At 37.3% G+C, this 19191-nt stretch overlaps 1 protein-coding gene across 7 annotated transcripts in view; it reads right to left on the bottom strand.

The window, feature by feature from the left end:
• The window catches only part of DYM (dymeclin), a 437637-nt gene that overhangs the window by 290186 nt on the left and 128260 nt on the right, over positions 1-19191 (bottom strand). For all 7 annotated transcript variants that reach the window (XM_037738956.1, XM_017529655.2, XM_017529659.2 and 4 more), the window contains exons 7-8: positions 11578-11703; positions 9765-9907 (exon numbers count right to left, since the gene is read on the bottom strand). In XM_037738956.1, coding sequence (XP_037594884.1) covers positions 9765-9907; positions 11578-11703 — 269 coding nt within the window. The remainder of the gene's footprint in view (positions 1-9764; positions 9908-11577; positions 11704-19191) is intronic.

Here is a 19191-nt window from a genome sequence, read left to right as displayed (position 1 = left end):
CGCAACCTCCGCCTCCTGGGTTCAGGCAATTCTCCTGCCTCAGCCTCCTGAGTAGCTGGGATTACAGGCAGGCGCCACCGTGCCCAGCTAATTTTTTGTAGTTTTAGTGGAGACGGGGTTTCACCATGTTGACCAGGATGGTCTCGATCTCTTGACCTCGTGATCCACCCGCCTTGGCCTCCCAAAGTGCTGGGATTACAGGCTTGAGCCACCGCGCCCGGCCCAAAACATCTTTTAAGAAGTCTAAAATCTGAAACAACACTTTTGTCAAAGAGCAATTAAAAATAAAATAACTTTTATTACCACTGTACAACTAAATATAGTTCTTTTGCTTCATAAATACTATTCTAAATCCTCAATGTGTCCCTGCAAGGAACCACCACAAAGAAATGGTAAACTGAAATTAACTGTATTTTATAAGTCACAAATGAGTTCAATCCTGAAAAGGGGGAAGAAAAAAGTCATTTTTTCTGTGAATATATAAAATCTATCAAATCATTCCAAATAGAGATGAAATGAGAAAATAATTATTGTTATTAAGCAGTTTCTTTTTTGAAAGTTCAAAGTGTTTTAATTAGAAATCTGTTATTTTCACAACTATGCCTGTTTCTGATTGCCACATACTTTTTCTCTTACTGTAGTTTTTCTCTCTCAATGAGTCACCCTAGAAAAAGCTAAAACTGAAGAGAAAAATAACAATCAAGTAAAATAGATTATAATTGCTGCATACCATGCTCATCAAAATGAATTCAATAGCTTTTTCAAAAACAGAAATTAGGAATATTAGTTTTAATCTTCAAGTTCTACTCTATTAATTTCTCTATCATAGCATTTGCCTAAAGAAATAAACACTCCTTTGGCCTTATAATTTGGCTGGCACACCCACCATTGCAAGCAAAGGAAAAGAAAAAAAACATTTTAGATGGCTCATTCAAATGGAAAAACCATATATCAGAAGTTATTGTGTAAAACCTCAGAACTTGTGGTGGAAAATGAAGTTTGGCAGAACACATTCAATTAGATTTGACTCTTCAAAATATTAAATAATTACAATGACATTACAGCTTTGTCTTATAACTTAAAACACAGAACTTCCTTGCTTCACCCCTTTTTTAGACATTAGAGAAAATATGTTAAAAGAGAAGGCCAAAGTGGTAAGGATAGACTCAAATGAAAAAAATAAATAAATAAATACTATAACGTATTTCACCTTATATCAAATTTTCAATATATTTCCTTCATCATCTACCTGAATCTCTATTATACATTTATGGTATACATTACTGCAGTGAATCTACCAAATACCTGATAATTTTCATAATTTATTTACATTAAAAATCTGAGTAAGCTTGTAAATCATAAGGCCCTTTTCATCATTTTTTAAATGAAAGTTATATTTTAAATAGTACCATGTAATATTATCTGTTACTAATAGTGACCATTTATTGCACACTTCCAAGGTACCAGTTTTTTTCCTATACATTGGCTCACTTGATCTCAGCAGCCCCACAAAGGAAGGTATTATTCCCATTTTATTGTGAGGAATTTAAGTCATTGAGAGGTTAAGAGCCCAAGAACACAGTTAATAAATGGCAGGTCTGGCATTCAATTCTAGGTCTATTTAATACTCACATCTGGAGTCCAACACGTCCCTCTTCTATAATACCAAATTATGGTAACCCATAGCTAGATCCTCCAAAGGACAATGTAAGTGATGGCTCTCAAAATGAGAAAAGAGGATAACCTGTCTCAATCACAGAATTGTTTTTTGAGAGGCTCCTTATACATTTTGACCTTTTTAAAAAACAATAACAAGTTAGCAGGGTTAGAATGGGTAGTCAGTGATCCACTTTGGCGACAATTCTCACCACCACCACTAAGCAGAGCTGTGGTTTAAGATAATGACTGGAGCTCACAAGTGCTTTAAATGCCAACATGCAAGAGAGTTCAGTGTGCTTCCAAATCGAGAATTTCGGTGGCAAGCTTTCCAGGATAGCCTACTTAATATCTGGTTTGGACCGAATTTTTTTGTCACCCTCAAAATTCCTATCTTGAAGCCACAGCTCTCAATGTGATGGCATCAGGAGGTGGAGCCTCTGGAAGTGATTAGGCTTAGACGAGGTTGTGAGCGTGGAACCCCCCCGATGGACTTAGTGCCCTCATAAGAAAAGGTCAGAGTTTCCTTTCTCTGTCCGGTGAGGACACAGCGAGAAGGTGGACATCTGCAAATCAGGAAGAGGGTTCTACACCAAGAAGTCAATTTCCTGGCACCTGGATCTCTGACTTCCCAGCCTCCAGAACCGTGAGAAATACATTTCTTTTGTTGTTCAAGACACCCAGTCTATGGTATTTTGTTACAACAGCCCAAGCTGACTAAGACAATACCTTACCATCTAACATCCTATCCTATCACATAGCAAATTATGGAAGTAGGGGTCTTCAGTCATTTTCTTTATAAAACATCTTTAACGGATGAGTGTGATGGCTAATGCCTGTAATCCCAGCACTTTGGGAGGCCGAGGCAGGCACATCACTTGAGGTCAGGAGTTCAAGACCAGTCTGACCAACACAATTAAACCCTGTCTCTAGTAAAAATACAAAAGTAGCCAGGAGTAGCGGTGGACACCTGTAATCACAGCTACTCAGCAGGCTGAGGCACCATAATCATATGGGCCTGGGAGGCAGAGGTTATAGTGAGCTTACACCACACCACTGCACTCCAGCCTGAGAGACAGAGCTAGGCTCTGTCTCAAAAAAATAAAAATAAAAACAAAACCTGTAACATGGCAGGGTGATGTGCTTATAGATTAAAGAAAGAATTAACTATTAACTGCCTTACTGACTTAAGGCTACCAATAATACTGACATCATTGATTAGTTTGAAACATTTGAAATATTTATTATAATTCTGGTTGAGTGTGCATCAAATATTTTCTTTATTAAAATATTTAATTGGCTAATTTTATAAACAAACTGTCAAAAAAGCAAATATAATAACCTTTCAGATAAATTAGTCAGTAAGAAATGTTACCATAGTGATTGTTGTCGAGGCAAGTTCATTTAGGAAGCAAGGAGAAACCTCTTGTGGGCAGTATCTATTTAACAATCAAATTTTCCTTTTTTAACTGTCATTGGCCAAATTTTGCACCACATAAAAAGAAAAGCCAGTTGGAGAAAAAGCAAAAATATGGCTGGCATATTCACTTTTGTCAGTTTTTCAAAATATTTTTAACATAAATTTCAAATTTGAGCAGACCAAAAAGGTCCAAAGTTCTTAAATTTTTTAATTGTCTTACATAAATAAATTTGTCAAGGATTTTCTGATCATAGCTGTTGTTCTAATTAAATTTATTTTCTTTCTAATTATTTTTATTTCAACTACTAAGCACCAGCAGAGCTTTGGGGCAGAAAACAAAAACAGTGATTAACATAGAACAGATGTTGCATAATTTTCTATTTTGTATATAATAACTCACTTATTCCTCACAATAACTCTGTTCAAAAGGTCTTATATTTATCAGCATTACACATCAGGTAATGAGATTTTACACGCTGGAGAACTTGGTAAGGTCATGCTGAGCTGTGACTCTATCCCAAATCTTCTGATTCTGATTATCAGGCTCTAGAACCCACCCTTAGCCACCAGGATGACCAGGAGTGGAAGATAAGAAAAAGCCTCTGAGAGGTCCCTGGGGCATAATCCAGGTTGGAGATACCGGGGGGATTTGAACCCCCAAGAGGCTCTCAGGCACCTCTATCCACCAGGGAGACTACTAGCTCCAGTTTCATAAAGATGCCTGTAGGGTAAGTCCTAAAACACAGGGGAAATGATAGGAATCCTTATTCCTCATTAACTCTAAAGTCTGTTTCCTGGATAACCCAGGCTACTGCCTCCACAGCAAATCCTTACCAGGTTCCCAGGAAATGAAATCTATTTAAAAAATCCCTAGTTACATTCACTATTGTTATTTTACATGTGACATCTACAGAAACACTCTTCTCTCCACACAAGAATTAAAATGTGCTACTCCTCTCTCAGTATGGAACCAAGGACACAGTCCTGAATAAAAGCAAAAAGGTTTTTTGCTTTTAGGTTCGATGATGATCTGGAGCTGAAAATACGAGCAAATCTTGGCTATAACTATGGGCCACACCACACCTAACAAAATTAAATCTCACTGACCTACACTAAGAGCCATACCTTTATATATAAAGTTTGAAAAAGGAAGATATGACATAAAAACTATAGCTATAGAAAAGGCTCAGATAAAATTGAGAAAATTTTCACTAATAACTGAATATTAGCACCAAAAGAGTTAGTGTGAATTTTGATTAATTTTTTTAAACGCAGAGTCCAGAATCAGGGAAGTTAGAGTTCCAATTTACTTACCCCACGCTAGAGTACTGTACTCCTATCAGATTCAAAGATTTATCCTGAAAACTTGACCTCGTCAGCAACAAAGTGCACTAAGACCAGAAACCAAGGTCATACATGAGGAAGGGGTCCATTAAATCCATTATAAAGTGCCTAGAAACAATACATTTCCTCAGTAGTTAGCAGTACTAGCTCAACTACCTACCGTGAAAGGCCCACAGCAAGAAAGATTCAAGCACTGGAAAGGAGGGTGCATTCATCAGCGGTGCTGAAATGCTTCAGATACATCAGAATCACCTAGAATACTTACTGAAGGTACATATTACCAGGTTCTCATGGCTAATAAACTAGAAATTCCAAGTTCTAACTACAACGTACATTTATTTTTTTAAAGTATGCCAGGTGGTTGTGGAATTCTAAGATTCGGTAAAAAGTTCATTTAAAAATACCACATTAATTAAAACTGCAGGACCCTCTTCTAATTAGTAAAGTAATATATCAATTGATTCTTTATCCATTTTGTCAGCATATTAGAAGAATATTTAAACTAAACAGAATGGAAACAATTTTTTCTTATGCTGGAAAATTATGAATACAGTTTTGCTTGCACATAGTATAAATATTACAAGATAAATCTATTAACATATAATTCATTCTAACCACTTCCAGTGAAAGAAATCACACTTGATACATATGAAAAAACTGTAAAAAAAAAAAAAAAAAAAAACCCTAAAATCTAAGTTAAGTTCTGTTCATTTTAAAAACTTACTAGTGGTAATCAAAAGGTATTAGTAATTCCTCCAGTTATTTATCACGGGGATTACATTCTGACTGAATGCCAACCACTCACTCACCGAGTACTGCAGCACCAATAATAAACAGGAGGAAAAGAGGTGCATGCTGACTCATGGGGCTTTTAGTCTAAGATACATAAATTGATAGCAGAGTGGTTACAAGAAAACCTAATTGTAAAAATCCAACTTAAGTGAAATACAAACAACGCTATAAAGAGATTTTAAAATACAGAGGAAAATACCATTTCTTTATTTTTATTGACATAGAAGCAAATGGCTTTTAAGGACAGTTGGATGTTAAATTTACTGAAGCTGGTTAACTATACTGTGGTGGCATAAGCAATACCCTCTTTCAGGAAATACACATTGAAGTATTTAGGAGTAAAGGTATGCATGTAACTTACCTTAAGTGGTTAAAAAAAAACTATGTGTGTGTGTGTGTGTGTGTGTGTGTGTGAGAGAGAGAGAGAGAGAGAGAGAGAGAGGGAGAGAGAGAGAGAGAGAGACAAAGGTGGGGAGGAGAGAAGAAAGTACAGAATGACAGAGAGAGGAGGAGAAAAAACAACGTACAATTTGGGATAAAATGTTATTAAATCCATCTGCATACAGTTACATGTAGTTTTTGTGATTTTTTTTTTTATTTTGGGGACTTTTCTATAAGTGTGAACTTATTTCAGAATAAAAAAACACTTTTAAAGTAGAAGAATGGAGATAAATGGGAAAAAAAAGATTGCTAATCATTCTCGAACAGGGGTTGTAGGTAGATGGGAGTTCATTCTACCATTTTCTCTACTGTTTATCCTTAGGGGTTTTGTTTGTTTTTGAGACAGAGTTTCGTCGCTCAGGCTGGAGCACGGTGGCATGATCATAGCTCACTGCAGCCTCGGCCTCCCAGGTTCAGGCGAGCGCCCTACTTCAGACTCCTAAGTAGCTGGGTCTGTAGGCGTGCACCACCATGCCCAGCTAATGTCTGTACTTTTTTGTGCAGGTGGTGTCTCCCTATGTTGTCCAGGATAGTCTCAAACTCCTGAGCTCAAGCAATCCACCCACCTTGGCCTCCCCAAGTACTGGGATTACAGGAGTGAGCCACCGTACCTGGCATTTACTCTGTACATTTTTGCAATTTTCTGTAATAAAATGTTAAACATAAAGAATAAATGAAATCAGGTATGTAAAGTAGCCACAGTGCCATGCAAACAGAAAGCATGCAGTAAATGCCAGACATCTTTATTACAAATGAGTTCACCTCTATCTTGACTATTAGCTTTTGGCATTTAATTGCACACCAGGATTTACTACTGTCCACAGATGTCAGGTGGTGCTCTGCTGGATACTGCAGGGGACACCCACACAAGTCAAGGAGTTATGCCCTCAGGATTCGGTTCATCACAATAACAAAAGGCAAAAACAGCGAAGGCTCAGGGGTCCCACAAACTGAGCTTAAGTTAACAAGCCAACATCATCTCTTTCCTATGTAATCTTAGACAAAATTATATATTAGCTAGGAAAATCTCTTCATCTATCACATTAAAAAAATTAAAACTATCATCTACCTGTTTCAGACAGATGAGCCTATTATGAGAATAAATGAGATGCTCAAACAGTGGCACTGTAAACTCATATCATATAAATGTTAGTTCTCATTTTACTGTATGTGGAGCCAACATGGGGAGAATGATGCATGTACCTAAGTAACTACAAAGCAGAGTGGCATAGTGGTAAAGCGTCACAGGAAAAGATCACATCTAGCCAGGAGGGCAAAGGAAGTCTTCATGTAGAAGGGGAAACTCAAGACGGTCTTTAATGGATGGAAGGGCAGAAAATAGAGCTGGAGAGAGGAGTAAGTAGGACTCTAAGCTACTGAGGATCCTAGTGAAGGCATGAAAAGGGAGAGCATCAGGATCCAACAAAGTAACAGAATATTTCAGAGTCTCAGAAACAAACAGGGGGATAACCAAACCACATCTGTCAAAGTAAATGTGAAGCAACTGCAGAAGACCTTGCCTGACTCAAAGAGGGTCCAAGCAAGTGGTTTACTACTTATCTAGCCCCAGTTCCAGTACAGGGATTCTCCTCTTGCCCTGCCAGTGCCCACACATTTCACTCTGGAATTGTGAGGCTTTTTACAACAAAGCACTCTTTTTCATAGGAAATAATGTAAGCAAAACACAATGCACGCACTGCTATGAAAAGAAATGTTTGCTATATCCAGGAAAACTTCAATCCCAGCAAAAATGAACATAATTCAAATGAGTTTATAATTTACATTTGGCTTCAGAATATAACTTTTTTCAGTGAGAAACTTCCAAATCATATTTTCTCAAGCCAATAGTAAAGTAAGAGAATTCTTTAACTACCAACCAAAAGATCATCAAAGTGATCACACAACTTATGTCAAATGCTGGCAACCTGATTGACTTTCCTGGAATGTGGATTAACTTAAAATTACATGACTGTGATTGTTTTTACATTTCATTTTGCCCACAGGACATAGCTATACTTTTTAGGAGAATGTCATTTTGTTGTCTTTTATAATCCTTTGAGTCACACATATGAAATAATGAATCCATAATTATTCCCTCTTGATTTATACTTTTTTTTTTTTTTGAGACAAAGTCCCACTCTGTCACCAGGCTTGGAGTGCAGTGGCGTGACCTTGGCTCACTAAAACCTCTATCTCCCAGGTTCAAGCAATTCTTCTGCCTCAGCTTCCTGGGTAGCTGGGATTACAAGTGCCTGCCACCACGCCCGGCTAATTTTTTTTATTTTTTAGTATAGATGCGGTTTCACCACATTGGTCAGGCTGGTCTCAAACTACTGACCTCATGATCCAGCCCCCTTGGCCTCCCAAACTGCTGGGATTACAGGCATGAGCCACCGCATCCAGCCTTGACTTATACTTTTACATGAATAGTTTCATAAAGATTTAGGAAGAAAGCTATGTAAAATGTCTTAGCACACTAAAAGCCATAAATCTATTTTAATGCACTTAACTGAATACTAAATTTTAAAATGGTGGGGAAAAAGAGACCATAAAAAGTTACATACTAATAATCTCAGAAATCACCATCCCAACCCACCTTCTCATTAAATACACAAGGAAATTGAGAGCTAGGAAAATTAAGGGGCTTCCTTCCTGGTATCTAGCTAGGAAAAGATCTAAAGTTAAATTCATGGTTTTTTGGGACACTAATACAATACTGGACTTCCTTTTGATATGACACATAAATGAAAGAAAAACCAAAAAACATACACAAATCTAGGTTTACTTTAAAAAAAAAAAAAAAGCCAAGTATTGCCAATGTTTTGAAGAAAGCGCTTATCAGCTTAGACTATCTCCCCACCCTCAAAAAAAAAAACCTCTAACCATATTGGAATATTGGAAAATATTCTGCTTTTAAATACTTATAACAGTTTAATGATTAAAAAAGACAAGAAAACAGTAAGAGAGCAATTAAACCTTCCCATGGGATACAAAAAGCCCCTGAAATAAAGAGGAAACTGGATAGGAGTCACTCAAAGAAACTATGCAGGTGTGGCCCTCTTGGCAGGCTGCTCAGCACCAAAGGTAGAAGTGATCACAAGTGTGACTCAATTCTCAATATTAAAAGAAATCAAAGGAAAGTAAATCTAAGAAAGTCCAGTTCACTGATCAATTCTCTCCATTAACAGACCAAGTCTACTGCTCTTTAAAGAGGTCTCTAAATCCAAAGAAGCTCCCAACATTGGTTATATACTAAGTTACCACAGTGCTATCTTTTCATATCAAACTGATGTCCGGCTGGAGAGTAGAGCATGCCACAGCCATAATGCAGCTGTGGAAATCTGCTCCATTTGACCCTGTCCTGTGCAATTAAGGAGAGGACATGCTGCAGATTTAGGAGGAATAAGGAGCTCCCAGGTAGACCTCACAAGTGCCAAAGTGTCACTCTAGGAAGTTTCATTTCTGTAACTTCACATGGCCAAGGCCCTCTACCAGAACTACTCTCGTACTTCCTTCCAACATCTGTAGTCTGAATACTGTGAAGTGAAGCAGATATGAGGACTGACTTTAAGATAGGGAAGAGCTTTCTTCACTTAGGAAATTTGTACCTAATCAGACAAAACTCAAGTCTGTGCCACCTCACAGCTTATTACAAAATTCTGCAAAATATTCGGTTGTCACTGAATAAAGCACTTAGCGTAATAGGAAAACTGCACTTAATTAGTCACATAAAATCCTAACCAAAAAAATGCCCTAAAAAAATCTAAAGTGGATTTCCTCTTAAAACACAAGTAGTGTTATAAGTTTACAAATGCTTAATCTTATTTTTACTGTAGAGCTAGAATTCATGCAATATACATATTTATGTGTAAACATTCTTCCTGAAAAACAACGTTTTGTAGGTAATCGATTCATTATTTGCATATATTTAACATAAATCACTACACAAAACAGAAAGATTAATATTTTAATTACTTTGTTTTCACATTTAACCAGCTACACAAATTCAATGTACCTGTTAACAGTGGCAGCCAAGCAAACAGAATTTCTTATGCCTAAGTAAACAAAATTTATGTACACCAAAGAATTGAAAAAATGTGATAAAACTTACTTGCTACTCCTGATGCAAGTCCATAAAGCAGTCCTCCCCCATCCGATTGTTGCGGGAAAACATGGGCTCCTGGAGGAGGTGGCTTTTCTTGTCTGATAAAGTTATACAATAAGGTCTTCACAAGTTTGCTGGTATACGGAAGACTATACACAAAAAGGAAAAAAATCAAACTCATATTTATGGGAGTCATCTAATTCTGAATAACAACACAGAAATAATTCTGCCATTAACACTATGTATTAATATAAAAGGGTTATTGGCACAGCTCACAGAAATTGAGCACTGTCACATAACGTAAGACCATGGGGCTTGGAGAGCAATTTTGAGGCTTAATCCTGGCTTTTCCTCTTATCACATCATAAGATATTGATCAAACTACTTAAATACTTTTTCTTTGTTGGGGGGAGAGACAAGGTCTCACTATGTTGCCCAGGCTGGTCTCAAACTCCTAAACTCAAACGATCCTTCTGCCTCAGCCTCCTAAAGTGCTGGGATTACAGACATGAGCCACCATGTCCAGCCCACTTGAACTCTTGAGCTCTGGTTACTTTATCTGTCTTCTATATAACACTGTGAGCTGTTATAAAATTAGTGCAAAATACATTACCTGGCAGTTGAAGGGAAGCAGTAATATAGAACCAGTAAAAAAAGCAATTATTTTAGAATAACAAAAAGACTATACTTTTTAATATGAAATTATTCAATTATTCAATTGGTATTAAACTAATTCCTGCAATCTAGAGTAAACTTTTTAACAGATTATTTACTGTACTATTGAGCTTTTGAAATATGGTTTCCAAGATGAACCACAAAAATCAGTAAAGAACATATTATGGTTTAAATATTTGGCACCACAGTGATACTATAAAAACCTTCCTTAGAAAATAAGAACACGAACACTCTCTATGCCTATTTTTAAAAAGCAACTTGAATACTTCTGGCACTATAAGGAATGAAGTTCACAATCTTGTTTTAGCAAAGATGCACACAGTCCCACGATGCCAGCACTACTTCAAACCACAGTCAGAGACCATTCTGATGCAATCCTCTGTCTCCAAAGCCCAGGTCTTTTTCCTCTTATCAGTGATTTTCAAATATGTTCAAAGAACATATATGTCACAGGAATAATCAGGGTAGCAAAAAAACATGAAGAAGACAAAGCTCCCCATACCTGATAACTTCCTCAAAGGTACTTCATTTGGATTTGTTTTAGATTTTTAAAGTGTGAAGATTATGTTAATACAAAATCAGGTATGTGCATGTGTGTTAGCCATTTACATCCCCACCCTCTAGGAGATTGTAAGCTTCTGCTCAAGAGCATAGCCCCACAGCCTAACATGACTGGCACATGGTTAGCACACAGTAAATATTTACAGGCTCAACGAAGTAGAAAGAGTCAGTGAAGAGGTTGTTGGAGAAGTCCAAAGAAGGTAACAGGGCATAGATCACAGTTGTTTCAACGGGACTGGTGAGAATAGGAAGGCACAAAAATAATTTGAACAACAAATATGACTTGACTGTTTAAACATAGTGAATGAAGGAGAAGAAAGAAAAAGATGATTTCAAAGTTTTTATTTTAGGAAGCAACTACTGGAGAGGGTAATGAAGCCGAGGGACAGGAAGAGCAGGGAGGATGGGTAGATTGCACAGGAAAGCAGAATGCAGTTCCTTATGCACTGGGTTTAAAGAGACTATAGAACAACTAGAGCAAATACGTGGTTGGAGATACGGGACGATACTCAGGTGAGAGACAAGACTAGAAATACAGCTTTCTACAATGAAAAAACTAGACATATTTAAAGTAGAAACATACCAAGGACCTCGCATCAAATACTTGTGGCTGATGCTCTGTCGTAAAACTTCTTTGTGGAAGAGTTGGCAGGAAAGGAAAACAACCATTGTTGATATAGCTTCTACTGATATTTCATATGTAATATCTCTGAAATGGAGGAAAAAAAAAAGAGTAACAATCACTTTGGAAGAGTAAGACACTATTCTTTTCTAAATGATCTGTACATTTAAGAACTCAAATCCAAATATTCAATATTTTCAGGTTACTGAAAAATATTAATATGTTTAATATAAAAATTGAGTCAAGCAAAAATATTAAACTCCTTCCCGTCATTAGCTCGTGTATTTGGGTTAGTTATCCCATTATTTCCCTCTCCTATTAAATGACAGGTCTATTTGCATATAATGGAAATAGTTACCAGCAGTGTTCTGAAGATCCACTCTAGACCTCTATATTCATTTCTGTTTAGTGATAACACAGAGACAAATACTCAGATTGTAAAGCTGAAGAGAAGTTACAGTGTAGGGAAGAAAACAATGCCTTTTGATGTTGATGATCACTTTACCAGCAGAACAGTAACACACCTTAGATCCTGTGTCTCTAGTACCTACCTTTCTCAAGGCCAACTTTGCATGTTGAGCAAAATATTAACAGTAAATAACTTATTCCTGTTTTATTAAGTATATTTTGATTATGAAGCGTTACTCTGTCCTCTCAAGATCATTAATCCCTTTTGGAAACAAGTCTTAGATCAAATAAAAAGAAAAAGATTCAGCTGAATAGAAAGCACAAAGAGGAATAAAGGCATCCAGAAATTTTCAGTTACCGCAAAAGTTTAAACAGGGTTAGAATGGGGAACATGTCAAGATCAATGAAATAGAAATCTGAACAACACAGCAAAAAGAGCAATAGCACCAAAGAATACTAAAATATTTTTATCAAAATGAAATATGAAAAACAAAGAAAAATACCACCTACTTAAATGAAAGCTCATTAAACAAATTAGTGATGACTTGATTCTAGAACTGGAAAACTTAAATTCTACTAGATAGCTTAAGGAGTTATTACTGATAGAAATATGTTTAAAAGGCCAGGTGTGGTAGCTCACGCCTGCAATCTCATCACTTTGGGAGGCTGAGGCAGGTAGCTCACCTGAGGTCAGGAGTTTGAGAACAGCCTGGCCAACATGGTGAAACCTGCCTCTACTAAAAATACAAAAAATTAGCTGGGCATGGTAGTAGGAGAGGCAGAGGCAGGAGAATCACTTGAACTGGGGAGGCAGAGGCTGCAGTGAGCCGAGGTCATGCCACTGCATTCTAGCCTGGGCATTAAGAGCAAAGCTCCATCGAAAGAAAGAAGGAAAGAAAGGAAAGAAAGGAAAGAAAGGAAAGAAAGAAAGAAAGAAAGAAAGAAAAGAAAGAAGAAAGAAAAGAAAGGAAAGAAAGGAAAGAAAGGAAGAAAGGAAGGAAGAAAGAAAGGAAAGAAAGAAAAGAAAAGAAAGAAAGAAAAGAAAGAAAGGAAGGAAGAAAAGGGAAGGAAGGAAGGAAGGAAGGGAGGGAGGGAGGGAGGGAGGGAGGGGAGAAAAGAGAAAGAAATGTGTTTAAAACTGAAATACACAAAACAAAACATGAGAGGCCCACACAATTAGCCTTATTATGTATTGAGTAAAGCTCAGTTCTACTCAGAAATCTGACTTTTAAAGTACTATAAAAACAATTTGTTTCCTGAAATGTCCATAATCACTGTTGTAAAAATTAACCATGTAAAAAGTAATTCTTGGGCATGGTGGTACATGCCTGTAATCCCAGCTACTTGGGAGGCTGAGGCACAAGAATCACTTGAACCCAGAAGGCAGAGGTTGAAGTGAGCCAAGATCACACCACTGCATTCAAGCCTGGGCAATAGAGTGAGACTCTGTCTCAAAAAAATAAAAAATTTAAAAAACAAAATACAGCAATTCTTGTATTTGTTCTTCTTCCATGAAGTGAATGAAAGACAAACTTGATGTTTCATTTCATGTTATGATTTATTAATGATTATTTCATTTGGGTGCTTGGAACCCAAGAAAATTTTGTATCACAATGATCATTCATTCCTAACATAGCCCACACCTGTCTGGAATCCATATCCATACTCTATAGTCACTTGGCTAGGCTTTTCAGTTGGGTCAGGGTTTAAAGTCAAATCCTGAAGTAACAAATACTGGGCTGTGAGTTACAGTCTATTTAGATAGGTGGATAGATGACTACATCCAACACATTTGCAAACGTATTCTTTCTTTTCTTGTGGGGAGGTGGGGACAGGGTCTCTGTCTGTCACCTAGGCTGATACCTAGTGGCGTGATCTTGGCTCACTGCAACCTCTACTTCCCAGGCTCAAGTGATCCTCCTGCCTCAGCCTCTCAAGTAGCTGGTACAATAAGCACACACCACCACGCCCAGCTAATTTTTGCCTTTTTTGTAGAGACAAAAATATAGGCTTTACCATGTTGTCCAGGTTGGTCTGGAACTCCTGTGCTCAAAGGATCTGCTCACCTGGGCCTCCCAAAGTGTTGAGATTACAGGCATGAGTCACCATGGCTGGCCATAAAAGTATTCTTTCATTGCAACAACAGTAAAGAATCAGCTGTGGTGGTTTACAATTTAACACCTTACTCTATGCCCCAGATCTAGAAACAAATTGTTTTAGTTTGTTTAAACTAAAATCTATGACTATTAATAAATACTAGGTCTAATAACCTTAGGGAAAGAATATGTATTTAGAAAAAAAGGTTGTTCTCTTTCAAAATTAATTGGGCCAAACAACAATCAGAAGTGAGAGACCAAAAAAGGTGTTAACCTTGGATCATCCTCTCTCTGTGGAATTCTATAAATATAAACAAATGAAGAACAGAGAGTTTGATGCTGGGAGGTAAGGAAAACTTCCAGTACATAAGAATACTGAAGCAACATGACAGTAAGAGTCACACCAAGCTAAAAACACATTTCCCAAAATTCCTAAATGGAACGATGTGTGTCTTCCGTAGACCCAGAGAAACAAATTATATCAAATTGCTTATCGCACTGTATTTTTGTTCATATGTTGTTCAACAAATATTGATTAGAAATGTATTCTTACTATGTCTAGACAGGCATTACGCTACACATTGGAGACATATCCGTCAACAAATAGATAAGGCTCCTGTCTTTATGAAGCTTACAATTAAGTGGAAAAGAGAGAAATCAAACAATAATCACTCCAAAAAGGGATATAAAGAAAAAGAACAAGTAATAACAAGAGAGAGGATTACAGGACACTCTGATATTAACCACGAGATCAAAAGAAAGCTTCTCTTAAAAAATGGCATTTAAAACCCAAAGTATGAGTGGCAATTACTTACAGACAAATCTATCTCTATCTTTCTTTCTAGAATATACAGGATTCTAGCTAGAGGCCCTTTCATTTTTGCTTTCTATTCTCAACTCTAGTATATAATAGGCACTCAATGGATAAATGGAGAGATGGAGGGATCTTTACTGTTTTCATGTTGATTGGAAACTTATTGAACACCTTCCTTAATAGATCCATCACATAGTGTACAAGCATATATAACTTAGAGTAGCAAAGAGGAAGAAGAATGCTGAGGTTGGGTAATGTATGTTCATAAGCACAAATGGAATACGCATTGCAACAAAAATGTAAAGAGGATTTTATGAAAGAAGGATCCAGAATGTTGTTGACTGGCTTATAGCTGTCCTTTGTTGATTTTTGCCTGACCAACATCCACTTCCCCTTCTTCTGGCCAAAGCAGCCCTTTGTCCTTCTGAGAATCTCCCTCCTCTCCATACATGTGGATCGGATGGGGCCTGACTCTGCCTCCTGGTCATAAGAGGTGATCCACATTTGGCCAATAAAAATGGTCCTTGTCAAAATCCTTCCCAGCACTTCTGTAACTACCAGAAAAGAGGTACTCTCTCCTTCTGAGATTATGAGTGCTAAGAACCATGTATGGGTAGAGCTGCCACTGATTTTCTCTGTTGATGGATCCTGCCTGAGAAAGTGGCCAGTTGAGAGGACAAACACAGCAGTGACAAGAGACTGAGGTAGAAGGAGCAAAAAGGAGAGGACAAAGAGAAGAGTCCTAGTGAAGGGTCAGCAGAATAACCAGACACAGAAAAAGAAATTACTACGAAATCCAGCAAATCCCATGAAAGAATATGAGCTATCTGTATTAGGAACACAAAGATAACAGCAACCAATTCTGCTTGGGGCAGAAGGGAAATGCTTCACAAAGATGATGGTATTTGAGCAGAGGAAGAACAAGAAGGGAAGGGCATGAAAGTGAAGAAACCATACAAAGGCAGCCACAAAAAGGTCTGGTAGTTTTGAAGAAAACAAGAAATTTAATACTGAACAGATTACAAGAAAGTAGGAGCAAAGGGACTCGAAGTTGGGAGTTGAGAGATAAATAAAATGGAAAAGAAGCATGCATACATTGGAGAAGTGAAATTAAAACAGTTATTAAAAAACCAACAAACTATTCAAATTAATTAAAAATTCAGCTAGGCCAGATACAAGATCAACTTTGAAAGATAAATAAATAGCATTTCTCCTTAGCAGCATTAACCAACAATAGATTATCAAAAACAAGATAGCATTTTGCAAGACTGCCACAGTAACTAAAATATTTGGAAATTAAGAAGTCATAGGGCCTCTATGAAGAAAAACATTTTAAAAAGACACAGTGGATGATTTGAACAGAATGACAATACTATGAAGATAACAATTCCACACAGATTAGTATAGAAAGTCGGGCTGGGCGCGGTGGCTCATGCCTGTAATCCCAGCACTTTGGGAGGCCGAGGCGGGTGGATCACAAGGTCAAGAGATCGAGACCATCCTGGTCAACACGGTGAAACCCCGTCTCTACTAAAACTACAAAAAATTAGCTGGGCATGGTGGCGCGTGCCTGTAATCCCAGCTACTCAGGAGGCTGAGGCAGGAGAATTGCCTGAACCCAGGAGGCGGAGGTTGCGGTGAGCCGAGATCGCGCCATTGCACTCCAGCCTGGGTAACAAGAGCGAAACTCAGTCTCAAAAAAAAAAAAAAAAAAAGGTCAAGGAATCGCAATCAAAATTCTCACTGAACTTTTCTGAAGAACTGTATAAACTGATTCACTTTTATGAAAAAATAAACAAATAGCCAAGTCAACCTTGACAATAAAGAGTGAAGAAGGGCACTTTCCCTACCAGATATCAAGCCACACTATACAGCTGTAGTAATAAAAATAGCATCATATTTGTACAAACAATAAACAAACCAAAGGACCCCAACTGATAATTCAAAGAGAGACCTATGTATATATGGAAATAATATACAATAAAGGTGACTCCACATATCAATGGAGAAAAACAGATTGTACAGAAGATGGTACTGGGAAAAACTTCTCATTTCATAATTGCAGATCCCTACACTTAAAACATACTCAAAGACCTACTACAGAAGAATTAATGACTTAGATGTGAATGATAAAACTTAACAGAAGGAAATGTATAATGAGAAGTTTGTAACATAAGCACAAGAAAGGACTTATTAAATAAAATCCTAAGAACAAAAACCACAAAGTCAAAAATTACCATTTAATTACCTCAGAATTAAAGATTATTGCTCAGCAAATGAATCCGTGGACAAAGTTAACAGGTAGATAATAGACTGAAAGAAGAACAAGAAACTAATATCAAGACTATTACAAGTAACTCCTGCAAACCACCAATAAAAAGGCAGAAACTCTGCTAGAAAAAAAAAAAATCAAAAGATAAAAACAGGCAATCTGAAACAATGTGATATGCCCTTATGCCCTAGATAATGCAATGTGTTGCCAGGGAGGTGGTGACATAAAAACCCTCATGCTCTGCTGACGGGAATACTGACCAACATAGTCAGTTTTAGAGAACCTATGTCCGTTCACACAGACACACACACATGCATGAGTGCATGCCAAAGAATAACCCACAGAGAGATGTCTGAGGACTGTAATAGGCATCCTCTAAAATGACCCCCAATCACACCTGCTTCCTGCTATTCATGCCCTTGTGTAATCCCGTCCCCTTGAGTGTATGCGGGATCTAGTAACTCACAGAATACAACAAAAGTGATGGTCATGTTACTTTTGAGAGATCAGCTTACGAAAAGACTACGATGTGTGTTGAGTGTCCCCTCTCGCTCTTCCATTTGCTGGCCGGCTGCCTGGATGTGGGCTGACTTACTGAGAGGTCCACGTAGCAAAGAACTAAGCGAGGCCAATCAACAGCCAGTGAGGAACTGAGGTCCTCAGTCTAACAACCCTTAGGGCGCTGAATCTTGCCAATGGCCAAATGAGAGACCTAGGAAGCAAGGACTTCCGCAGCTGAGGCTTCAAGTGAGACCACAGCTCCAGCTTGACTACAACCTCATGTGATACCTTGAGTCAGAGGCTTAAAGCTAAGGTGTACTCAGATCTCTTATCCTAAAAAACTATACAATATTTATTGTTCTAAACAGCTAAGTTTTAGGATAATACTTTACGCAGCAATAGATGAACAACATGAAAAATCCATTATTTGTGGGTGGGCAAAGTTGGAGGCATCCAGGTATATCTGAGGAATTAAATAAGTAAAATGTGGTGGAGCCACACATGGAGCGGTTTTAAAAGCCACAGACTAGATGTTCACTTTGCATCATAAGTAACTCTTAAAAACAGTTTTGAGAGGGGAAAAAGTAAAAAACAGAATGAGTTCTATAACACAATTCACATACATGTTAAAAATACATGTACACATACAAATAACATTTTGTACTTGAACATATACATATAGAAGTAAACATATTAAACACACTAGAATGGCTGTTTATGGGAAAGAAAAGGAATTAGGGAGTGAAGATAAAAGGGAATAAATGAATGGATGAATATTAAATGGAGAAAAGGACAGGCCTTGCAGGAGCTGATGATGATAGTGCTAAAGAATGTGACAAATTCAACCCTATGTCTGATGGGTCTAAAATCAGGGCTTATGGGATGAAAGCAGGCATAAGAGAATGGGGAACATAGTGGTGTGGGAAAATGTTTAAACCAATCCAGGAAATAAAAGACGCATGCGATAAATCATTTAGGGGGAACATAATGAGGACCTCCACTAAAACAACAACATTAATGAAAAAGCAATCAGACTTGAATGACATTTAACAAAATAAAACTCCTACCATTCAGTGACAGATCAGATACTTAAAGTAGGCAAGAAAAACACATTAATCAAGAAAGACTAAGCTTTTTAGATTTAGAACTCAGAGATGGTGACACCATTAACTAAATCAAGAACACAGGAAATGGAAAATCATGATATATATAGTCAACACTCTCACAGATTCTGTTTTTGTAAAATCACCTATTTACTAAAATTTATTTGTAACCCCCAAATCAGTATTGCAGCACTTCTGCAAACTGAACTAATCTACATTAATTTTCTAACTTGTACCAAAAAAAAATCCTGACCAAATTTCATGACAAAAAATAGAAAGTAAAAAACTTCCAAATGAATTCACAGATAAATTATACTATGATAAAGATGATAAAATAAAAAGCAAGGTCTGTATTTTCCTTGTGTCACTGAGGAGCCCAAG

The sequence above is a fragment of the Cebus imitator genome, unplaced genomic scaffold, assembly GCF_001604975.1.
Source record: "Cebus imitator isolate Cc_AM_T3 unplaced genomic scaffold, Cebus_imitator-1.0 Scaffold60, whole genome shotgun sequence".
Classification (NCBI taxonomy): Eukaryota; Metazoa; Chordata; class Mammalia; order Primates; family Cebidae; genus Cebus; species Cebus imitator.
The sequence above is the reverse complement of the archived record's forward strand: the minus strand, read 5'-3'. Positions and strand labels throughout refer to the sequence as shown.